The 16,049-nt window shown below is 43.0% G+C and overlaps 1 protein-coding gene across 9 annotated transcripts in view; it reads right to left on the reverse strand.

Annotated features, from left to right (window-relative positions):
• Window positions 1-16,049, reverse strand: part of TIAM2 (TIAM Rac1 associated GEF 2) — a 230,115-nt gene that overhangs the window by 62,838 nt on the left and 151,228 nt on the right. For 5 of the 9 annotated variants that reach the window (XM_032651228.1, XM_032651224.1, XM_032651225.1 and 2 more), the window contains 5 exons: window positions 10,075-10,236; window positions 8,582-8,686; window positions 8,322-8,400; window positions 4,800-4,892; window positions 3,966-4,229 (listed from right to left, as the gene is read on the reverse strand). In XM_032651228.1, coding sequence (XP_032507119.1) covers window positions 3,966-4,229; window positions 4,800-4,892; window positions 8,322-8,400; window positions 8,582-8,686; window positions 10,075-10,236 — 703 coding nt within the window. Of the gene's footprint in view, window positions 1-3,965; window positions 4,230-4,799; window positions 4,893-6,376; window positions 6,512-8,321; window positions 8,401-8,581; window positions 8,687-10,074; window positions 10,237-16,049 lie in introns of those variants that run through there. The other 4 variants (XM_032651230.1, XM_032651229.1, XM_032651232.1 and 1 more) reach the window with 3 other exon arrangements.

A 16,049-nucleotide genomic window follows, 5' to 3' on the forward strand; every position in this document is an offset into this window, starting at 1 on the left:
ATGCGACTTGTCACCATTCCCACCATCTCTTTCACTCACATATATAATAAGAGGGGTTTTGGTTTCGTTTTCCCCAGCTCAAACCTGATCAAGACACTAAGACTAACAAACATGAATTTCTGGATACCTGACTAAAACCAAAAGTAGACCAAACGTCCTAAACTCACGTCGCTTACCCTCCGGTCTTGCATATTTTAAACACCCAATAGGGCTCAGTGAATATTCAGTCCAGACAGTTAAGATATACCCAAAACAGCTGCTGAGGGCTTCTTCTTCCTCCACCTTCTGATGTTCTTACAGTTTCTACTCAAAACAAACAAACAAACAAAAATACCGGGTCTTCCCTTCCAGAGAGCCAGCTGTGTGGTTTTTATTAACAGGCAAAGGATTAGCTTCTCAGGAAAATAAAGCAGGGGAAGCTTCCTTCTTTTCAAGTACCAGGCTGCCTCTGGTAACGCTGAGAGCACATGAAATTTAGGGAAGGGCAGACTCTGAAATGACCACTCCTAAGGATCATTCAAAGTTGTATGAAAAATTGTCTTCCAAAAATCACTTAAATTCTTTTATCTGTGTAATTTTAAAACCTTTTTTTAGCATGAAAGTGGGACTGCTGTTTCCTAATTCATCACCGAAGCAAGTCAAGGTAAACTTTAATAAGACAGTGAGCTCACAGGACGGGGGGAGGGGAGAGGAGACTCCCGTGTTCAGGTTTCCTGCCCCACAGGAGCCGGGCTGGACCCGAGCGGACACCGACTAGCTCAAGCTCACGGCGGCCCGTGGGGCAGGGACGGAAGCCTCATCTTCCAGGTGAGGAATCAAGCCTCTGTGTCCTCATTCGGGCTCCCCCAGATGCAGAGTCTGAGCCAAGGTCGTGGGTACAGAAGTTTCTAGAAGGTGATCCCAAGAAGCCCAAGCGAGGGAGTGAGGCCAGTGAGACCAGAGGGCAGAAAGCCCATAAAAGGTGTGAAATGAGGTTCCACGTGCAAGAGGAATCAACTCCACAGGGGCCTCTGAAGAACTGTGGGGTGCACCCCAGAACTGTCTTGGCAGGGGATAGCGCAGCTGGGGTGTCATCCAGCGATGCCCACTCCTCCCTGGCTGAGCGCTGCCCCCAAGGTCACACAAACTGTGAAGGGCAGGCCCGGACTCAAGCCCAGGTGGGACTCAAAGCCTGCCTGCCTGTCACCACACCATCCACCTTCCCCACCTCCACGAACATGGGCTTCTCGTGCCATCGTGATGTTAGGCTCAGCTGAGAGCTTCCCTCTTTGCTCTCTCCTCTCCCTTGTCTTCTTCCCTCCATCCCCCCAACACAGCCCCGACCTTAAAAACAGGCAGGCTTCCTTCTGACAGACAGGCTTCCTTCTGAGATGTTCACTCACAGGCGTTTAACTTCCTTCACAAGCTACACAACTACTTCAAAAAAGAAAATAAACAAAGGGGGCAGGGGGGTGGGGGAGGGACAGACTGGGAGTTTGGGGTTAGCAGATGCAAACTATTCTATATAGAACGGATAAGCAACAAGGTCCTGCTGTAGAGCACAGGGAACTGAATTCAATATCCTGTAATAAACCATAATGGAAAAGAACATGAAAAAGAATGTATATATATATATATGTATAACTGAATCATTTCGTTGTACGGCAGAACTTAACACGACATCATAAATCAGCTATATTTCAGGGTTGTTTTTGGTTTTTTTTGTTTGTTTGTTTTTGGTTTGTTTGCGGTACGCGGGCCTCTCACTGTTGTGGCCTCTCCCGTTGCGGAGCACAGGCTCCGGACGCGCAGGCTCAGCGGCCATGGCTCACGGGCCTAGCCGCTCTGCGGCATGTGGGATCTTCCCAGACCGGGGCACGAACCCGCATCCCCTGCATCGGCAGGCAGATTCTTAACCACTGCGCCACCAGGGAAGCCCCTATACTTCAGTTTTTTTTTTTTTTTAAAAAAAACAACAAATTGATAGAGAAAAAAAGAAAGAAAAGAAATCAATTCCATATTTGCCAAGCATTTGGGAAAGCAGTCCATCGTGGCTGTTTTGTTTCCAACACAAGCACATTACTCTGGAGCAATGGAGGGCATAGACAGTAAATCCCTGGGGAGAAGATGCTTCATGCCCACAGAGCACGGTCTCACCAGGAAGACAGGGTGGTGATAAACCATCCAGGGAAGGATGGGCAGAGGTATGCACTGCATCCATGCGGGTACCTGTTGGCATACACAGTTCAGACCAGGGTGGAAAAGCCCTGCCACAGGCTAAGCTAAGCCACCTGTACACACTGACATGGGTATTCCTAGGTAAGTTACAAAACTGTAACCCATAAGAATGGGTCCGTAGGACAAGAACTCTAGCAGTCATCTAACATATCCTGGCCCTCCTCTTATGCTGTTTCCCTGACAAAAAAAAAAAAGTGAAAAACAAGATTAACTGACCTGCTTGGTCCTTAACTGTCTGGGAAAAAGAAAAACAAAAGGTACATTTGCCTCTTCCGCTACTTTCTACAGAACTTCATTCCTGCAAGTACCAAAAGGGCTATTGATTCTGCAGTGACTTCTTATTATGATAGAATACATAGAGGTGTAACAGGCAGTGAATGCATCCCTCAAGAATAATGAATCCAGCAAATGGTCACACGATGTCTTATGTAGAATACTCAGACCTGTAAAAGCAGCCCAGGGTGGCTGAATGATGACCCTAATATAACCAAGTAATTAATTAGTTCCATCATAATTTTGGTTTTATGACACTCACTTTTATATGTCAATAGTCAATGTAATGGCATTTTAAATTAGAGGGAAACCTTGAGACAGGAGGAAAAGGCAGTATATACCTTACTGAATCACAAATCTGACAATCTGATTTTTTTTTTTTTTTGCGGTACGCGGGACTCTCACTGTTGTGGCTCCTCCCGTTGCGGCGCACAGGCTCCGGACGCGCAGGCTCAGCGGCCATGGCTCACGGGCCCAGCCGCTCGGTGGCATGTGGGATCTTCCCGGACCGGGGCACGAACCCATGTCCCCTGCATCGGCAGGCGGACTCTCTACCACTGCGCCACCAGGGAAGCCCACAATCTGATTTTTTAATTCCAAAAATGACCCAATAAACTTGTTTTATAATTAAATTGATCCTAACTGCTTCTCTTTTTGTTTTCCATCCATTTTTGGTAATCATGCAGAGATGTCTATTGGACATCTATTATCATTATAATTAAGTATAAAAATTACTTTGTGTGCTTGTAACATAAGACCTCACGCTTGGTCTACTATGGGGGCTTGGCCAGCTCCCTCCAGGGGTACAGAAGGAAACCACAGGTTTTCAGTGTGAGCTGGAGCCCCTAATTCACCTGACTACAAAATATGGAATATGCACGAATAATTAGCTCAGCAGTTCAAACCTCCAAATGACTGCCTTCCATGGAAATCTCAGCTTCAGAAACATAAGCTGGCAGACAATTTTTCATTTTTCGGTCTTTACAAAATTTTAGAATTCATGACCTACGTGAAAAGTTCGTAGTTTATTGAGGAAGCAGTACTCAGCAAAAGAGTTAAAGAACTGAACTGCATCAACCCTTCTTCGAACCCAGTAAATGACTGCACAATGCCTTTGCCTTACACTCAACTGAACAGAAAAATCAACTTTGGCATTTATGCTGGCTTTCATCTCCTTCAGTAAAAAAGTAATTACAGTACTAAATATCATGGGTGATTTTTTTTTTTAAGACTGCAATCTTCAAGAAAGTTATTTTGTGCAAAAACCATTATTTTCTATTTTCACTAAAAGAGATAATTACTAAAATGCATGGAATTTTATATCAAATCTACCTGGTTGGCATCTGTGTTCTTCTAAGAAAGGAGAAAACATTCTTTGAATAGCTTAAACAATCTCGGTTTGCAAGCAAAATCACAGCCTACAAATATTAGCTGTGATACCAGCAGTGAAGAAGGAAGAAAGAACAAAACCTTACCATTTGCCGTATCCTTTTTAAAGTTATCCAGGAATTCCTCCAGGAGTTGGGACTGGTTAGGAGGGGGCAGCAGACCCTTCTGGTCCCTTGAGAACAGGTCACTGTCTGACCATGAAGAACACAGAGTTGCTTTTGTGTCCGGCAGCCTGGCGATCAGAGTGAGTGCGACACTCTTCTCAGAAAACAGGGCCTCCATCTGCTTGAGGTCAAGATCAGACACAGCTTCCCCATTTAAGGTCATGATTTCATTGCCCTTTCTCAGCCCTGAGGAGAAAGGGGACACAGAGGAAGAAGAAAGAGAGATATTACTGAGAGAAATATTTTAAGATGAAAGACGGCTGCAAACTCAAACCGTCTAGCGTTCTCAGGGACTGCTCTGTCGCCACTTTAAAAGAAAGCGCCAAAATGTGTAGTACTCGGATTCCACTGGTAACAAATTTCAGCTCTCAGACTAGTGTTAGAAGAAATAGTTTGAGGGTTACTCAAATTGATTATTCCTCTATGTGATATTCAGTGCCCTGGGAAATAACATTAGCCTGTGTCTGTCTGCCTGCCTGGCTCCATCTGTCTGTACGTATGCATGTGTACTGTGTGTGTGTATACTCTCTCTCTCTCTTTCAAAACCACACACACAAATTCTCTCTCTAGATATACATATAGGTGTGTATGGATATGGATATGGAGATGCGTCTTCAATTCAACTATTAAGTTTACTTTCTTTAAAATTCTAGGAGAAACTGTTTTCTGACAAAACCATAAGAAAATTTCACTAGCCAGACTGCACTGCACCGCACAGAATTAAGAGAGAACAGAGACACCGTGAGCCTCACGGACCTTCCCCATATGCCGGGCCACCCGGGAGAACATCGCTTATAAAAATGCGGCTGAGGTGCTGATGCCCGTCCACCTGCGCAGTCACTGCGAAGCCTAGGAATGAAAATAAAAGGAGAAAACGAGTCTAAAGTCATCACACTAAATCAATGGGCAGTACTTCCTTGACCATCTATTCTCATGAGTATGGTATCTTTAGAAAGTCTAAATTACAACTATTTTGATATCTAGCAGGGGCAGAAAAAGGGGAATGTGTCAGATCTAAAAGTATAAGAAAAATGAGTGCACAGCCTCGTTCAAAAGTTGAGACAATCTATCCATGTTCAGAGCAGCATTATTCGCAACAGCCAGAAGGTGGAAGCAACCCAACTGTCCGTGGACAGAGGAATGGAAAAACAGAACGTGGTAGAGACACACAAGGGAATATCTTCACTCAGAAAAAGGAAGAAAATTCTGACACACGCTACAACACAAACCTTGAGGACATTATGCTACATGAAATAAGGTAGCCACAAAACAACAAATACTGTATGATTCCACTTATATCAGGGACTAGAGCAGTCAAATTTATAGAGACAAAAAATAGAAGGTCGGTTGCCAGGTGCTGAGGGAAGAAGGAACGGGAAGTTATTGTTTAACAGAGTCCCGGTTTTGCAAGACAAAAACAGTTCTGCAAATAGGTGCTGTTAATGGTGACACAACAATATGAATGTATTTAATGTCGCTGAATTGTCATTTTAACCATTCTTAACAATCGTTATGAAGGTAAACTTTATGTTATGGGTAGTTTACCACAATTTAAATGTTTTTTAATTTTTTTAAAAAGTTGAGACAAAATATAGTCCTATTAAAATAAATTAAGTTCGCTTCAACACAAAATATTTGTTCAGAAACAACTCTATATGGGGCTAGGCAACCAGGAGAGACGGCCCTTCTCTGAATGCATCGCCCTCTGTACTCCATGCCCTTGACTGTGATTCCATGGTGGGAACACACGTTTCCATGTCTTGGTCCCATAACACTGGGAGTTCCTTGACAATAGGAAGAAAGGCATGTCCCCTGTTTCTTCTGTGCTCAGGCAGAGCCCAGAAGATTGTGGTCACCAAAAAGTATCTTTTCAAGTACCTTCCTTCAGTCATTCAAATGCAAAGAAGATGCACCAATGGGGACTGTGGAGAGTAGAGTAAAGGCCAATAGAAACACAGACAACATGCTCAGTGGGCTTCAGAGGAAAAACCAACATAACACTTGGGGCCAAACAGATGACGTAAAATTAAGAAACAAAGAACATGTCAATTTTATCAAGTACAAAAAAAACAACTCATAAAACGGAAATCTTAACATATTACAATGACTAGGATTTAATCAGCTTGAGTCATTTTAAGCAAAATAATTATGTCAATATATCTAACACGAAATAATCTTTCTACGGAGATATTTACTGACCATTATATAATTATCAGGTTCCTATGGTAAAAGGCAAAAGATAGGAAGGAACCTTCAGACACGAACACAGTCTATAAAGAGCTCAAAGCCAAGTTTAAACACAGACAGACAGAAATGCAAGAATTAAATGCTACCAAGTGAACGGCTGCTTCCTTGAAGGCGCTGTCACGCGGAACCTCTTAGCCTCGGCATCCTGAACTGATAGAGTTAAACAAATAGCACTTTCTTTGAAATCTTCAGCCTTCAAGAACCAGTCACCTCAAGATCTCAACATCATGATCTCTGCCTGTTGCAGCACCAAAAGTAGAAGCCCGAGATGCAATCGCTCTCGTTAGGTGTGGTTCTCAGCATTACAGGAATTTGTGCTTGTTCGGGGGTGTATGCACGAAAGAGAAATGGACAGATGTGACTCTGAAGGGCCTCCTGAATCAAACCTTGCCCTGAAAACGTGTGTGCTATTGAGGTTCAGAACTGAGCTTTGGTGTCTGAAAGTTCCCAAGAAACAGTAAATAGGGTAGTTTCATGGTCTTGGCTATTTCCCTATAAATAGGAACAAACTGATATACTATGTTAAATGGAAAACAAAACGTTTTCTTCACAACAAATAATGCACTGAAAAAATGCCGTCTGTAATTTGCATTTGCTAGTTAGAAAGAAGGTCAAAGAAGTGAGATGGCTGAACTTTGCATAAGTAATATTTCATAGTTTCAGAATTCTCAATAGGAAGAAGAAAACTCTTGCCCAGAATCCTAGGAAACTGCCACTGTTCAGTTATAATCACAGCCTCCTGCATCACTGAGGAGTCTCTTCTCCATATTTTTAATGGATTTTTGTTTTGTTATCTCCCAAGTTAATACTGCACCTAGATATTAAATACAGTTGGTCAAAAAATAAAACATCTCTTTGTGGGGGAAAATGTTTAGAAAAACGTATTCGATGTATCTAACGTTGAAATGGAGAAAAGGTTTAATGTAAAAAAAATACTTTATATTGACATTGAAATGGAGAAGAGGGGCTTCCCTGGTGGCGCAGTGGTTAAGAATCCACCTGCCAATGCAGGGGACACGGGTTCGAGCCCTGGTCCGGGAAGATCCCACATGCCATGGAACAACTAAGCCCGTGCACCACAACTACTGAGCCTGCGCTCTACAGCCTGCGAGCCCCAACTACTGAAGCCTGCGTGCCACAACTACTGAGCTTGCGCTCTGGAGCCCACGAGCCAGAACTACTGAAGCCCATACACCTAGAGCCCATGCTCCACAACAAGAGAAGCCACTGCGATGAGAAGCCCCTGCACACCACAATGCAGAGCAGCCCCACTCACTGCAACTAGAGAAAGCCCGGGTGCAGCAACAAAGACCTAACACAGCCAAAAATAAATAAATAAATAAAGTTATTTTTTTAAAAAAAAAATTGAAATGGAGAAGAGATTTAATGTTTAACAAAAACAATCTTTATATTAACTGAGTAACATCTCCATGGTGAGAAGTACTATATTAAATATAAACCCATTATGTAAGTTAAATAAATAAATGCTATGAAGTGATCTGGGTAACACTGACCCTTTATTGTTAAACTGAAGGCAAGGCAATCAGATAAGCCTTCTTCAAGAAAGTCAGACTTTCAGTTAGTTCTTGAAGGACAGGTCAGATTTACATACTCAGAGAGGAGGGACTGGGGGAGGGAGAAATGAGGGGAGCCGTCCAGGTGAGTGAAAAGCTAAGAGCAAAGACACTGAGACAAAAAGAACTGTTACATGAATCAGAAGTTAATCAGCTTAGAAGCGCCCCCAGCACACTATAAATCCATTGTCTTGTTATTGTCACCATCATTTCAAATTTCTCTTCAATTTTTACATTCATCCCTTTTAATTACTTTGGCATTTTTAACTAACAGTAATACATACCTTTTAGCCTACTAATATAAACAAACAGAAATGAAGAAAGAGAAAGGAAGCTCAGAAACTATTGTCATAGTTTCTGAAAATGTAAAGAAAAAATATTAGGTCCAAAGATACTGGGGCAAGCTAGGCAAGGATGGACCAGACAGTTCTCTGATGAGGGTGTTCCTTAACCTTACCGAAGTCAGACACACCCCCGGTCTTTGTGAGCTGCACGTCATAAACATTTAGTGGAAAGACTTCTATTTCATCATAAACCTACAAAAGGTAAAAACCAAAATCAGAGGATTTGATGTCATAATATCTGGAAATTTATTTTGATTGTTTCCAAACCAGATGCCAATTTAAACAGAACTTTCCCCCCAGATTACGTATTTTTAAAATTAAGGGGCCACAGGTGGGGTTCAGATGTCCCTTTCTGAAGCCAAAGCCCACTCACCTGCTCTTGCATGTATTCATACGGTGCAGGAATACTGTACTCAACGTTCTCATCCACTAATTTTCGAAGTTGTAGGCCATAGTGGCTGGGTTCCAACTGCCTCATCTACAAAGAAAAAGGCAATTATTCAGCTGTTGAATGTTCTTTCTAAATGCATCACTGTTCATTAAAAATCAAAGTGGAAATTTCTCAAAGAAATATATAATTTGCTGAGTTTAAATCTACATAAGAGCTCAAATTTAAGTATGCAAAAAAGAAAAAAAGGGACAAATAATTATTTTTAAGGTTTTCTCTAAATGATACCGCTTATCACTAAAAGCAAGAGAGGTGATTTGAAGAAGTATGGTCATAGACATCTGATAGTAGAATATATCTCATCATCAGTAAGTGCTCTCTTTTTATAGATTGACTGTACCTAACTTTAAGTTGTTTCCTGTTACTGAAGTAGGGAAATTTGTGAAATGTCAACCATCGCATATTCTACAGACTTCAGAATTAGGAATTTCCTATTCCAACCTCTTCTCACAAGAAAAGGTGTATACACGCACACACATCCTCTCTCAGACACATTTTCAACAATGACAAATTATCTCAGGCCTCTATTCTAATTGGGTCGAATTCACCCACTACTTCTGACCTCCTCTATCAGAATGCTTACCAACTTAATAAGTAATATCATTGCTATCGAACAATACTGTTTGCTGTCTGAATAAACACCTGACATAATGGAGTGAAAGGAAAGTAAATTCACGATTATAACCTGTGTGTATAAATGTCTGGAATCCTAAGGCGTAAGTCAGTGACAAAGGAGGCCTGAAATGAACGATGATCTAGTAAGTCAGTGTTCGTGGTAAAGAGTTACCAAACTCTACATGACTTTTTTACCATTTCATGTATTTGCATTTTCTCTGCAAAGTTAAAAATATTTCAGCTCTACTGTGCCATCTGGTGGTCTGAAAGCATCTGATCTGATGCTGCTGTGTCGGCTTCATGGATCTCAGAGGGCTCTCTTGAAAATGTATCATAAACTTCCTTTTCAAAATAAAACCCAGTTTGAATAATGAATAAAACACCATCTCATAACAATCTCCATGAAGCAACTGTGGATGGTACCAAGTAACTCATTTAATCTGGAGAAACTTGATAAAACTACTTAGGATCAAATCAAAATAATTCAAAGTTTACACCACTTTCTCATAGAGCACCATCTCTAAGTACCCTAAATAACAACAGCCTTCATAATTATCCCAGATATAGAGGTACATATAGAATTCCAGTAAGATAGCTCAGGCTCTTCATGAAGGCAAAGGGGTCATGACTTATCCTTCTAAGACATGAAGAGAATGCTAAATGTGTTAATTAACAAATACGTTCATTGGTTCCTTCGTGTAGAAAGTGAGGTCTTAAACACCGCTCAAACTTAGAAGGCACGGGAGGGCGATGTGAACGATTATTTCCATTCAGAAGTATATTTCTACCGCAAAATCCACTACCTTGCACGCCGAAGTCAGAATATCTTCTACTCTGTGTTCCGGCTTGATCATCACGGTCACAGCTTGATGGTCCTGAAACTGAACGTCAGTCTGGCTCTCCCATGAGCCGTCTCGGGGAACACGATCTACTGCTGACCCGTATATGTGCAGCAGGTCATCCACCTGTTTTTAGATCCCAAAGGAAAAGGTGGACAGACTTGATAAGCAAATGATGGAAACTATTGGGAAAATGCCCCCTTAATTTATAGTTAGCCATTTCACACTCCTCGCATCCTGGCTTCTCATGACCCTCTGGGGCAGACAAGCCTGGGATTTCCTCATTTGTTTAACCCACGTGCAACTGAAGCCCTGGGAGGCTGAGCAAAGTCAATCAACTCCTCCTCCCGAGTTCTAGCCACTATGCCTTAGCCCAAGTTAGAACACTGCAGTCACTGACGGGCTGCTTAGTATCTCCTCTTACTGCTCTAGAAATTGCCGGCTGACTGGGGCACAGTGAAATCTGCATCTAAGCCATGATCCCAGTAAATTTCAGATACGCTCTCATCCACGGCCTCTGACACCTGCCTGCATTCTAACCATGAGCTGTGTTTAACTTAATCCAAGCACGTTTCTCTTCTCTCTTATTTCTACTTGTTTTTTTAAATTAACCCCTGATCCTGGGCTAAATGGTTTTCCATCCTTCAGCTATTTCCCATCTAGACACACTTTTAGAAATCATCCCCAAACATACCACCTTTCACAAACTTTTCCCAGGGAAGTTTTGTTTCCTAAACGTCACCATCACAGTAACTCCATGACCTCATGCTAATATGTACTTCTATAATTTATAAACAAAAATAAATAACATTCATTAAGCAACTCAGAAATGTTTCCCTCTGCTTAGGTTCTCACATTAGTCTGATGGTAAAGACAAGACTTGGGGATTTAAATCAAAAGACTGATGTTCAAGTCACAAACTCTACCACTTCCCCAGCAGCAACAGGACATTTCCCTTGCTGAGCCCTGACTTGTATTTTGTAAGATGGGATACTGTTAATATAATACAATTGCTTAAGTTGACTAATTAATAATACAACTTTTGTGAGCAAAGGAGATCACAGAAGCCAAAACACCTTACACACCAGAAAACGTTACATTCAGATCCAACAATATCACATTATTATATCCCACGTATCATACACTAAAGTTGTCATTGATGCCTGACTTTACCTTGAATTCTATGCATTTTTTAAAAATCACAAAGCAAAAGATCCTCCTGTATAGAATCAAAATACTAGAATACATACAGTAAAGAAATTTAAAAAAGAAAACAAAACAGGTTTAGGCAAAGAAAGGGAAGAATCAATCTTCCTGTGTTGTCTTTTTAAATGTGGTGCTCGCTCATCTTTAAAGTGGCATTTCTGGATCTGTCACTTTCTGTACATTTTCCTGGAAAGATGATCACAGCCTAGAATGAAAATGAACCTCACGTGCCAAAGCAAAAGAGAGAGAGAGAGAGAGAGAGAGAGAGAGAGAGAGAGAGAGACAGAGACAGAGACAGAGACAGAGAGACAGAGAGAGAGACAGAGAGAGAACCAGATGCCCGGAGGACGCAGGGAACCAGCACGGACACCAGTTTCCCCTGTAGGGTCCCATCTCACATGGGTCACATTTTCTTCTCTGGTTAAATAAACCTCCAGGCACTTCTGCTCATTTGAGCAGGGACTTCAACCACGTGCAACGGCAACAAGCAGGCACTGCCTTAAAGGCGCAGAACCCGCCTCTCAAACTACGCTTGCTCAGAATCAAACGAAAACCCCAGCAGAGGTCACTGTGGAGTAAGAAACCACAAAGAGCCCGTCCCAGAGGAAGTCAAATCGCCCTGACTGCCACTGCAAAGCAATTCAGGTCTGCACTTTCAGAGCAAAACGGGAAAGGCGTGATCTAGGATGGCCCGCTGGGGGAGGGACGGGGAAATACAAATTCACAACTACCCTCCCCTGCCCTCCTGTCCACCCCAGAGAGACCATACTACACACTGCCCGTTCACTCACCGTCCGCAACCCTCTGCGGTCGGCACTGTCCCGACCCTCCATTCAACAAGTGAGAATTGTGAGGCTCGGAAAATTCTAGAAACTTGCCCACGCTCCCACAGGAAGCTGTGACTGCCGTGCTGTGGGGATCTGAACCCTGGAAGCCGGGCTTGAGCCTCTGCTCCCTGCCCCTGCACTACAGAAATACAGTTACCTCTCGCAAAATGGACACAAGCCAACTTCCTGGACTCTCTGGCGTTTTTCTGGACGCACGGCATGTTCTGGCTCCCCTGACACCTCCACGAAGCAGCAGCGCTCTCCTGCCTCCAGACCCCTGGTCACCTCCACCTCCTTCACCTGCTTTACCCTCCTCACAGCTTCTGCGCTGAAACTACATATACCTTTCAACCTTATTTCAAACACTGCCCCCCGCCCCTTGTGAAGTGTCTCCTGCTCTCTTCGCCCCCTAACCCCAATTCCACTCAGACGCATCTACACCCCAATGTCCCGGTACAGCACTTAGCGAAGCCCAGCCCACTTGACAGTCATTTCTAGGCTGTTCCCACGCCCTCGGGTGCTGAGATGAATGACATCCGTCTTCCTCATGCTCAGTCTCTTTCAGCCCTCCACACAGTGTGTCCTGCGCCCGGAACACACCCAAGCCATGGATGTTGAATTGGATGCAACGAGAAATTCACAGTCACACAGAGGCTTGGAAAGTAAAGGCTGCCCATTTTCAGTATCCTATTCGAATCTGTTTACACAGTGTCAAGTTCTTAATCCTCCCTAAAGTTTCAAGAAAAAGAACTAAGAGCGGATTACCGAAGGGGAAGAAGTTCTAGGCTAGGGAAAAGCGTGCAGGCCAACTAAGAGATGCAAAGGACAAAAGAGATGTTCACATTCTATTCGATGAAACAAGGTTTTGTGCCTACAAGTGCTCTGAGGAATCATTTTGAGTCTACACTGTTGACCTAAGATCAACTGAATGACAAATGAGACGATGCCTATCAAAGCCAAGGCCATGGAAGGTTCAGATCCTCTCAAGAGACCCTACAGTGAACATTTATGTGTAATTTTCTCCTGTGCATCTCACACACTCTCACAACACACACCCCCTAGAAATGTACACAATTAAAGAAAGGTAAAATCTGGCCATTCAACGGAAGCAATGAGGACGTAGAATTGATTTGTCAATTAGAACTAGAAAAAGAAAAAAGAAACGGCTACTTGGTGCTTACAGATCTCCTAGGCTGTTGGAAGATGTACCCACTTGGAGAAAACAACTGGACTGATTCCCTCAAGGGTCAATGTTATCCATGCTGAAATCACATGCTTTATGTTCAATAAGCCAGATAAGATATTCTCCTACATTGTTTTTCACAAAAGGAACAGAGAGAATCGTGAAAATAAGCCCAGCAAGGTGATGTACCTGGAAAACTCCTTTCTCTGCTTAGCCTTAAAGGTGCTACATTAATCTTCTAACCACCCACCCAGAAGTCCCCGGTTGGCCACCTCTGTTGAGACCCCTGTATACTCCTCCCACCCACTCCATCCCCCCCTCCCCACAGAATTAGTTTCCCATCAGCCTGTTCAAGGTTTCCAGTTCCTGGAGAAGACAAGTGAAACAGCAAAAATATAATAAACAGACAATGTGGGTCAAATCCCAGCCTTGTCAGGGCTGGTTATCTCACGTCTCTGGGCTTCTTTCTATTTCTTCACCTTTACAAGGGGCTAAAGCACGCCAGCCTCATGGAGGAATTAAGATTGGTGTGAGGAATGGCACTGGAAGGTACTACATAAACTGTAAAGAGCCATAAACAATGTAAAAGATCTTTTCTGAAGTTCAGTGTGGACTGTGGAATTACACTAGAGTAGGCTTGACCACCGTAATTCAACAATGGCCACTATAAAGAACCGCATGAGAATCACCCCTTGTTTCAAAACCCTGGGGAATCATGGTGACTACAGGTGCCCAGACCACCGCGTGGTCCAGCGCTGAGCGGCCACGCACGAAATGCAACATCACTGAACCGCAGCCGAGGCCACTGCGGCCACTACAGTTAAGGTTTGCAAATCACTTCCGCCCTCAGGGTAGGGCAACTTCCACAGAAGCATTCCTTATTACTATCATATTAATGGTCCTGAAAGCACATGTCAAATTACTTCTGCCCCGTGTGCCTCAAGGAGAGAACACTGAAACTCCGCGGGTTCTCACAGCAGATGCGTTTGGATCAAATGGCTCATAATTACTGCCGGGATCGGTGAAGGGGAGTGGGCAGCAAAACCACAACCTGGCTGTGGCCAAGGGGCCCCCACTGCAGTCGCTGATAAAAGGGAGGCCTGTTAGCAAGTGAGATGAGAAGAGAACACGAAAGGAGTTACGCGCTCTTGGCTGTCTTAACAACAGCAAAATGTCACAGAGGAGGTGGTGTTGATTTCCTTCTTGGGCCGAGGCCCAAACATCAGTTGATATGAAAGGGAAACAAAGACCCATCTATACTATCCATCTGTGCACGTATGGATGTTATGTACGGTTCCAGACTAAATGTTCTATTTAAACAGACCCGAGTTACGGTCAAGAGTAAGCGGTTTCATTCATAGCTTCCATTTAAAAAAAAAAAAACAACATTAGCGGGGTTTTTTTTCCAGTTTGGAGCTAACGACTGATGTGACAATACTTCATTCACTGCCTGCCGCAGAAAGTTGGGACACCCCAAGCCAATTTTCCAGGAGAGAGAGCCAAGGCCCAGGGCTCCACAGCAACTGCAGTGAAACTTCTGGGGTAGCTGCCATCCACAGCCTCCTCAGGGATTTGTTGTCACAATCTCCATAACAAACATCTCCCTTCACACGTTGATTGAGACTCATTATTACTCACCAAGAAGTACCCTAGGAAAAGCTTTCGTTTTCTGGCTGGCCAAAGTGTCCTTTAAAAAATGGTCAAATAAGGGCTTCCCTGGTGGTGCAGTGGTTGAGAGTCCGCCTGCCGATGCAGGGGGCGCGGGTTCGTGCCCCGGTCCTGGAAGATTCCACATGCTGCGGAGCGGCTGGGCCCATGAGCCATGGCCGCTGGGCCTGCGCATCCGGAGCCTGTGCTCCGCAACGGGAGAGGCCACAACAGTGACAGGCCCACGTACCGCAAAAAAAAAAAAAAAAAAAAAAAAAAGCTCAAATGAGACTGGCCTTATTCCAACCTTAACAGATTTCAAACTAGGGTGACTCACTGTTGGACGGTTATATGACGCACCGATTAGAATAGAATATTTTTAAATACCCGTGACCTCCTCCCTCCCCACACTCAGGAACGACTGCCTTTCTGTGTGACGCTAATGGACACAATACACTGTTTACAAACAGACGTTTTGTGCAGATTATAAATATTCTCCAAGAACGATTAGCAAAGGAAAACTAGTGGAATGAAATATTAATTATTCAACCAGCTACAGGCAGAATTTTAAGTCCCAGAGACATAAAAAACCAAATACCCTTCATTCTAGCTGCAACTCACTTAAATGTAGTTATCTGAGTACTACAGTACAGAAATGATAAACACACCATTAAAACAGCCCTATATGTCAAAGGAATTTCTTCACTGTTGCTACAGCAGAAGCAATGTTTAGTTAAAACAAATAGGGATAAATGTTTAAATACATATGCCTAAAAAAAAGGATGCAGTAATTTTCTCCTCTCACTCGTTCCAGCGCCAGTGGGACTTGTCAATTAAATCACAAGAAGATCATTTGTTAATTAAAGCCCAATTTAAATAAACACTAAGCTTAATTCTGACCATTCATGGCTATTTTAGCAAAAATTTATTTTCAAAGTCCAACATAAGTTCTGTTAATAGAAAGTGCTTTGATGATACAATTTCTAAACTCTCAAAGTAGGAATTTTAAATTGTTATTTAATGCTGGAAGACATACGAAAATTATGGGTTTTCATTACAGATCAAACAGCTCTTCT

Source organism: Phocoena sinus, chromosome 12 (assembly GCF_008692025.1).
Source record: "Phocoena sinus isolate mPhoSin1 chromosome 12, mPhoSin1.pri, whole genome shotgun sequence".
NCBI lineage: Eukaryota > Metazoa > Chordata > Mammalia > Artiodactyla > Phocoenidae > Phocoena > Phocoena sinus.